The following is an 8,996-nucleotide window of genomic DNA, read 5'->3' as shown; positions in this document are numbered from 1 at the left end:
TTACTTTTTCCTCCTTCCTTCCACCTGAAACTATCCCCAACCTTTTTCTAAAAACCACTGAAAATGTAGGGTTTATTGGATAAAATATGGTCCGTATTATGTATCTACATAATTAATAGTTTTTCTAATTGAAAAAATATATCCTCCAAAATATTTATAGTAGTTTTCTATGATAAGATTATGGCTGATCTTTTAAAAACTGAAATTTATATTGACTTTACATGTAGATATAAGAAATAATCCAGAGATCCTATGTACGCTTCACCCAGATTTCGCCAACCGATCAGATTTTAAAAGCAGCAAAACCACCAACAGAATAGTGCCTCTTAAGGTCTGTGAAACCAGTAAGAAAGAAATGTGACCAGGAGATGCTCAGCCAGGAATGCCAATTTCTCTCTCAACCTTTAGTATATTATGTTTGGTTTTTGTAAGTACAGAGCAGTGGTTTAAACATCAACAGGTCATACCTAGGGCTGTAATTCTCATACGAAATTAATGTTCTCACAAACTGGCAAGTAATTGCTTCAAGCAGAAGGATCAATAGTATTTTATTTCATTACAATTAAACATTTGACAAAAATGTAAGTGGGAATGTATATTATTATTAAGCAAAACACAGAAAACAAAGAAACAAGATATTGAGACTTAAAATGTCATTGAAAGTCCCATCGATGTTATCTTACACATAGTAGGTACTCAATACAACTGAACTGAAAATAAACACTTTATAATATGTGCTTGCAAAATGTGTAATGCTGTAGTAAAGTACAATTTCCAAATATGAGATTTTTGTCTGTCAATTTTTTAAAAGCCTTTAAAAATATGATACGCACAAGCTTACCCTGAGGGAAAGTAAGATGGAATATATAGATTATAAAACCTTCATGTATTTTTCACAATAGCATTTTGAAACTGGAAAAGAACAAATAGTTGTGGAAAAATAACTGAATGAACCAATTACTAAAAATTCAGTGCACTCATAACTACCTGATGGAAAATTTGAAGCACCTTTTTTGCGCTTTCTTATGTCATAATATGAAATGTATGAAGTATATAGACCTCGATCTTCAGAAGCTTAAGAAAACTTCAAGTTGTAAGCCAAATGTCATCAGAAAAAGAAAAATCTGATATAAAAATTGCTATGTAAGGCCACTGTTTATAGTTCTTTCATGTACAGACACTATACAATTCATACTTCGTTTTATTTCATAAGCAAAACTTTCAACATAGAAATGTCTGGATATAACTCAGTTCTCTATGAAACCATGCTCAGAGAAAAATGCATCAACAAATAATGCCCCTTTGAGACTTTTTGCAAAAGAAGCTGTAGTTAATACAACTTTTAAATTGAATACTGTAATTTAAAAGCAATTGTTAAGTGTAAAAAAGTTGCAGCATTCCACTACAGAAAAATAAAATTATTTTATCAAGAAAGTTACAGTATTAGTGCTTTAGTGCCAATTCTAACTCTTGATAAAAAGATGCTCCCAAATATCGTCCTGTAGTGTCGTTTCCATTTATAACAATTTCCAATTAGATTGCTGGGTCAATGTTTGTATATTCCTATTGAAAGAAAACAGGAGAAATACGGTCTTCAAAAGAATTGTTGGTTCAAACATCTGAGCTAGAATTTTGTTTACACTCCAATTTTCAAAATATTTTAATTAATATATTACCACTTGTACTCAAGATCCCCACAAAGCTATATATATATATTCCCAAAGACAGAAAGTAACAACAAAACACATCAAAGCAGCTATCAAATGGTGTCAGTAGGACAAAGAAAATATATGGCACTCAATAGGCTAGTATTAGTAAGTTAATGAAAACAGCATTTTGCTACTTGGGTGAGTTTCACTGGGGACATCCCTGACAGAAAAATCAAGACTCTTAAACCTTAGTCCCTCAAAAACAGACCCCAATGTGACACGCACACAACCTTTATCTTTGTCATCATATGGTATCTAATTCTAAAACTACATGGACTCTTCTAGCTTGACTGATAACAGCAAAGAAAGCTATTAGAGGGGTTAAAACTTTCTTGCTTTTGGATGGTTACCTACATTGTACGAAGATGTATGGTTTCAATAAACACAGGAAAAGGAATTCACAATAACAATAAGACTACGACTTAACAAATGTGAATTCTATACTGTGATGCTATGCAAAATATTAAATTACCAACCACAAACTGGACACAGGACCATGCAATTAATAAAAGAGCAAAAATGGTAGAATGGCATGTTTTTCTGGGACATTAAAAAACTTATTAATACATATAGCCTTACCTTTTAACTAGGATCTTATATTATTAAAACTGAAAGAAATTTAAAAGTTTATTTATTTTTTGGCACTTATATCCATATGGAAACGTCTAATTCCAAACAAAAACAGTACTGATAGAAAATTCTTCTATTTTGATTAATGAAATGTTCAAAATACATACATAATTTTTGTCAACATCATTCCTTTAAATAGAGCCAGAGTTCACTGTATCCTATTTCTTTACTCATTATATAATATAAATAGCATTTACATTGATCTTCAAATAAAATATCTGTTACCTACTAACAACTTTAAAAATAAACATTAACTGTAATAATTCTGAAAAACTTCAACTTAAACAGTTTGTAAAAATGTGTAATTATTCTGCATCACCTTCACCCCTGACATGGCTTCTTCTACATTCACTCTCAGATTGATCCCTACATTCTTCCAGTTATTTGAAAATCTATGTTAAGTAGAATGCTGAACTAGACATATGAGCACCACCCTCATCGAGGTGTTCATAACTTGACACTTGTGTCACTGCAGTTACTTCCTTGTTGGTCTTCCTCCATTTTGCCTCCTCCTGGAACCTGCCCACCAAGCCCTCAACCTTAGACAGTTTTCTCCTTCTCAGTGTAGGAAGACGTCCTGCTGCCACCACCTCCTGTCCTCTCTTTTCTACCCAGATTTCCAGGTCCTCTATAACTTGGATACCTGTTTCTATCCAACTCCACATTCTACTGACAAAAATGGATCTCTGGCTGTAGCTGCTTCTAAGTCCTGCTCTCCAAGACTCAGCTTACAACTTCCCTCCTTGGTAAAGACAGTAGAAATCACAATACTTAGGATATATTCTCTGACCATCTCTAACATCCTGATCTTTTCCACCTCTCTTCAGGCACTTCCACCTGTGGAAACAAGCTCTTCAAAAATATGGCTGTGCAGAAAAGAGTGAACATAGCATGCCTGACTGCTATCCTTTGAAAGGCCTGCTTATAAAGCTGGCCTTTGGCTTGCATCTAAGAACTTATATTTCAGGAAGTTCTCACCATCAATGGGTGCATAAATTGTGCAAACAACATGGTCTATGCCGAACATCTGCTTTAGACTCTGAGCTAGAGCTCAGAGTCTGGAATGTGGTATGTGCCTGGTGGGGGCTACCTACATGACCACCACTGGGCCCTGAGTCTCTAACGAAATTCCCTGCTTGGCAACATTTCACGCGTGCCCCCAAACAGCTCACTGTTTGGGGTCTCAGGCACATCCTGTGTGACTCCACTGGGATGGGACTCTTGAAAACCTGTACCCACTGTCCTCTGAACTTCGTCCGTGCACCTCTCTGTGCTGACTGTGCTATGCAGCATTCCACTGAACATCACAGCTACCAGTGTCACCATAGGCTGCATCCTCTGATTCCTCCTCGTGAATCACTGAACCCGGGGTGGTTCTTGGGACCCCTGACACAACTGCTGCTGTGCACTAACTTTTTAGAGCTATAGATGTGTATGTGTTTGTGTGTGTTGTGATTAGATTCCATTCAACAAGCATTTTAAAAGACAAACTGTATGAAAGGTAGTAGGGGCAGACATGACACTATTGAGGTTCCCTCTATCCTCAAGGAGTTGTTCAACTACTTGGGGAAATAGAAAGGTAAGAAGCAACAATTAGAGACCAAATGAAGCAAGAGCTAAAGAGGGGGCTTTCATAAGACTTTACAGTGGATCTTAAAAAGGAAAGACGGGGTTTAATAAGAAAAGAATGGGGACCTGGAGGCAATTTCTAGTCAAGAGAACAGCATGAACAAAGATAAAAATACATGAAACAAACATATTATGCTCCAAAAACACAGGGCACATGGGAAAACGTAGTTAGAAAGGCAGCTTAGAGCTGGACCTGGCTAACAAGTCTGGTCTCTTTTTTTTAATAAGCAACAGAATCCTTGGAAGATGTTTGCACAAGAGTGATATGACTCAGACTGTGTTTTGGGACAATTAAATGTGTTACTAGCAAAGGGACAGAATAAACAAATCACAGGAGGTGAGAGAGCAAGTTAGAGGCTCTAAAGATTCCCTGAAAAGCCCTGGAATACCTAAGAATGCAACACACAGCAAAGGTGGCATTTCCAGTTGGGGAGGGGAGGACAAATTACTCAATAAGCAGTGTTAGAAAAACTGACCATCCACTGGGAAAAAAGTTAGATCCTGACCTTATATTGTTTCATAAAGACAAATTCTAAAAGGAACAAGTATTTATATATTGAAAAAATTAACCACAAAACTACTTAAAGGAAACACAGTAAAGTATTTTTATAAGCACAAACATGATATGCAATCTGAAAGATACGGGATTAACCTGACAGATTCATGAAAATTTACCAGGTTGGTAATGTAAAAGCCACCATAAAAGCTGACAAACATAAAATAAATAGCAGCAAAATGCGTAACAGGTTAATGCCCTCAGTAAATCAAAAGCTCCCACAAAGCAGTAAGAAAAAGTACCAACCCTCAACAGGAACACTGGTAGAGCATAGAAATAAGGAAACTGAGGGAAGAAATACAAATGACCAGTAACACAGAAAAAATATGCTCACATCATTAGTAACTGAAGAAAGGCATATGAGAACTATTTTCTGCTATTAGACTGACAATGGGTAATAGAGATTAATAATGTGGAGTGCTAGCTAGGCATAGGTAAACAGGCCCTTTCATGTGCTTCTGGTGAAAACAAAAATGAGGAAAAATGAAGCCATGGCAAGATACCAAAATGTCAATGTACTCAGTTGTTTTACAGAAAAGAAAACCTGTAAACTATCCCTAAGTCATCAACAGCAACAATGCATCCTGCGCCTGCAATGCAGGAGACCTGGGTTCAATTCCTACGTGGGGAAGATTCCCTGGAGAAGGAAACAACTACCCATTCCAGTATTCTCGCCTGGAGAATTCCATGTGACTGTATATAGTCCATGGGGTCACAAAGAGTCGGACATGACTGAGTGACTTTAACTTTTTTAAGTCATCAACAGAGGCATCGTTAACTGAGCAATCAAACTGGGGTAACACATACTCTTAGCGGTATATGACGATTTTCCAGGGTGTATGTGGATACAGACAGTTTGGAGGGGATTAATTTCCAGACCTTCAAATGCTCAGTGCTTGCTTTCCATAATTAATCTGCCTGTACAATAGGTTAAGGCTGATCTCCTTCCTTTTTATACTAGAAAGATACACCTTCTTATCCTGAATCTTAGTACTTTGCATTACCTGGGGGCCCTCCTCCAAAAAAGGGGCACCTGGAAATACTGGTGATGGTGTCAAGAAAGTGAATCAACCCTGCTGCTGCTGCTGCTGCTAAGTCACTTCAGTCATGTCCGACTCTGTGCGACCCCATAGATGGCAGCCCACCAGGCTCCCCTGTCCCTGGGATTCTCCAGGCAAGAACACTGGAGTGGGTTGCCATTTCCTTCTCCAATGCATGAAAGTGAAAAGTGAAAGTGAAGTCACTCAGTCATGTCCAACTCTTAGCGACCCCATGGACTGCAGCCTACCAGGCTCCTCTGCCCATGGGATTTTCCAGGCAAGAGTACTGAAGTAGGGTGCCATTGCCTTCTCCAGAATCAACCCTAGTAGCTAGTTATAAAGATCATACTTCTGCAAGTCAGATGCTTTCCATTTCTTTGCCTTATTTTAATTGTAGGAGGACAAAATTAACCTGTCAGTAAAAGAATATTCAAATACTTTTTGATAACAGATCACTAAGTCATTTTCTGGCCTATAATTGAGAGTGAGTCCAAAGAACTGAGTGGCACTGCTATAATAAAAGTCCTTTCATTTCCATCTATACAATCCTATAAACAAGGTTTCTCAGGACTTACATCTACAAAAAGAAAAAATACATTAGAATCGATAATTGAACAATATTATCCTATATACTCTACTAGCAATATTTATCTATGAACACACAAACTAATTGAAAAGAGAAATGCATTTCCAATAAAACTTTTGTTTAATCACTACTTAACAAAATCTGTAATATATTTATAATATTGTAATCAACTGTAATGTTAATTCAATCCAACCTAATAGTCATAGAAATCTATTAATATTATCTGTCAAATTTTATTTGCTGAGCACTAAAAGACTTTCAAAGTTAAAAGTCCATGGGGCAAATGGGATCCAAATTCAAGGTAAAAAAAAGGAATGACATAGTATTTCTTACTTGTTAAAAAAGCTTGTCTGCATATTTTAAAAAATGGATGCTAGTTATCGAATTCCTGTGGTGTGCAGGTTCACCAAAGAGATTTAAAATGATGATGTAACAATTTTACCTAAGATTCTCTATTTATAATATGCCATAAATTATATCCTATATAACATTAAAATTATGATAAAAACGTATTAGATACCAACCTAAACATGTACAAGGAGGTAGATAATTTTTTGTACTTTTAGGGTATGTAAGCAAAAGAAGTTTGAAAAACGCTGAAATAAATAAGACATCCACAGAGTGGAATGACATGCAGTGAATTGGAACAGTAGATGAGTTAAACAAATAGGAACACCTGGGACAATTGTAGTCAAAGAATTAGGAGGGTGAGGAGGACAAGTTTCTAGCCTGGCTGGCTAGCTGTGAGAGCTATGGACCCTGAGGAGAAATCAGTGGTCTGAGGAGAAGAGCAGTGTGATTTTCCTTTTAACATCTTGAGATATAATTCACATACCATACAGTTCACCCATTTAAAAATACAATCAATGGTTTTTAGTGTATTCACAGAGTTGTGCAACCATCACAATCATTACTTCTTTTGTGCCCCAGCATCCTTCAACTCGAGGGATACAGCAGGAGCATAATAGGTTCTTGTTGATTCATCTGATCTTGGTTCCTGCTCTATCTTTGTACCTCATGACCCCTGTGTTTTTTTCCAACCCCCAAAACCATGAATCCCAGTCTCTAGTTTCCTCCCCACAGTGTTTCTTTCTGCTCTCTCCTTCCCCTCTTCTTATCCACGTTTGGAAGAGCTCTGGTAGGCACTGAGCTGACAGGTACCTGGAGACTCCTGGAGTCTAGGACGCTGAGGAGCTGCATGTTTTCCTGACCAAATGCAGTTTTTCAGAGGCAATGTTCCCAGAAGAGGCTTCATGAATTCTGAATAGCTTCTCCGTCCTAGTCTGGTACATAGTCAGACAGACCCTCAAGAGTTTCTGGAAACTTTCTATGATGAGCAGAGAATATTTCATGGGGGCACTTATGAATGACAGTGGATAAAAGTCTCTTTCCAGGGGTAACCGAAACTTCTCCTACCTCCTCATCTTCTAGCCCAAGCACAGAATCCAAGACAAAGGAAACATAATAAAATGGAATTTAGGTGCAAGAATTGGGTTAATATAACAAGTGCATGATGAATGAGGAGGAAGCATTTTAGTTTTGCATGTTCCTAACACTGCCTTGGAATCTTACTACTTTGTAGGCAGCTAGGAAGCTGAAGTAGTTTTAGGGAAGCCATGACAGTTCTGGTAAACAGACAAAATATATTAGGAGCACATCAAGGATCTCCCCTACTCCTCCCTTAAACTGTTTGGTACTGGACACAAGAAGCACATGCCTGATGGCACAGTAACCAGACTGTACTACAGATGAACATGATAAGAATGTCAAGCTATGAATGATCAACCTTGACAATTCAACATGGTCAGAGAGTGAGGAATCCAGACAAGATCACTGTAAATCTTCCTGGTGGACTTTGAGGCATATGCAAATACATTGGTTCATATCTAATTTCAGAATCAAGAAGCTCCAGGACACCTAGATTAATTAATTAACCAAGCGAAAATAATGAACTCCTTAGTAGGGCAAAAAAGCCAAAGCAGGGTACAGATGCTGCCTGGACTAAGGTTTCTCCCCAGGGCAGGAGCTTCAAAGCCCCTCCCCCCTCCACCCCGCCCTCCAACCTCCAATGCTAAAGCTTGGGATGAAGCAACACTGGAAGAAACCAAAGACTCCAGGACTTCACTTCTTTTCTGCAGGGCATGAAAGTCAAGGTAAAATGGAGGACTAGGTCTAAACTACCAGCTGGTACTATGGAATGGGATTCCAGAGTAGCACAATACGACTAGGACATCTCTAAGGCAAAGTTAGTCTTAAGTACCTTAGTTCAGACCCTGACAGAAACAGAGCAGTTTGTGATGCCTCATTCCTTTCCCTAAAGTTCAGGAGAGTGTGGAGCCCAACTGTCAAGAAGGGTGCTAATAGCAGAGTGCTTGATTTCATGCCATGCTCAGAGAGGTGGACCTAAGTTCAAACAAAAATCTATACAAAGTCTGGCTATGACTTGCAGGCATTGACAGCAGCCATGCTGGAAAAGCTCATGTCAAAGTAGCTACTACACAAACATCTTTAAAGTAGTACCCAGAATGGTAGGCCCAAGAAAAATAGTAGTAGACCCTGTTTTATTAAAAAAATCTAGTGTATGGGGACAAGTTCTAAAGCACTCAGTTGGCAGTGAAATGCAAGAAGAAGGTGAAGCCACGAGCTGCCTGGGACCCTAACTAAAACTGCTATATCCTAGATAATACAAAAAGCCTAAGCCCTAGAGATTGGAGACCCATAGCAGGTTGTGGCTCTTTCCAGGACAAACTTGTTATGTCCTAAGATGAAGGCTTGATATCTGGTTTCCACAGGCTGTTAAGTAAAGCTGGCAGGCAATGTGGTCTGGAAGAACAGGGTGGCCAGCA

The 8,996-nt window shown here is 38.2% G+C and overlaps 1 protein-coding gene across 1 annotated transcript in view; it reads right to left on the bottom strand.

Moving 5' to 3' along the window:
- Positions 1-1,533: 1,533 nt before the first annotated feature.
- BCLAF3 (BCLAF1 and THRAP3 family member 3) overlaps positions 1,534-8,996 on the bottom strand; it is a 40,451-nt gene continuing 32,988 nt past the window's right edge. The window contains exon 11 of the mRNA XM_052663680.1: positions 1,534-1,563. Coding sequence (XP_052519640.1) covers positions 1,534-1,563 — 30 coding nt within the window. The remainder of the gene's footprint in view (positions 1,564-8,996) is intronic.

Source organism: Budorcas taxicolor, chromosome X (assembly GCF_023091745.1).
Source record: "Budorcas taxicolor isolate Tak-1 chromosome X, Takin1.1, whole genome shotgun sequence".
NCBI classification, from domain to species: domain Eukaryota; kingdom Metazoa; phylum Chordata; class Mammalia; order Artiodactyla; family Bovidae; genus Budorcas; species Budorcas taxicolor.
This window is presented reverse-complemented; position numbering and strand designations above follow the sequence as displayed.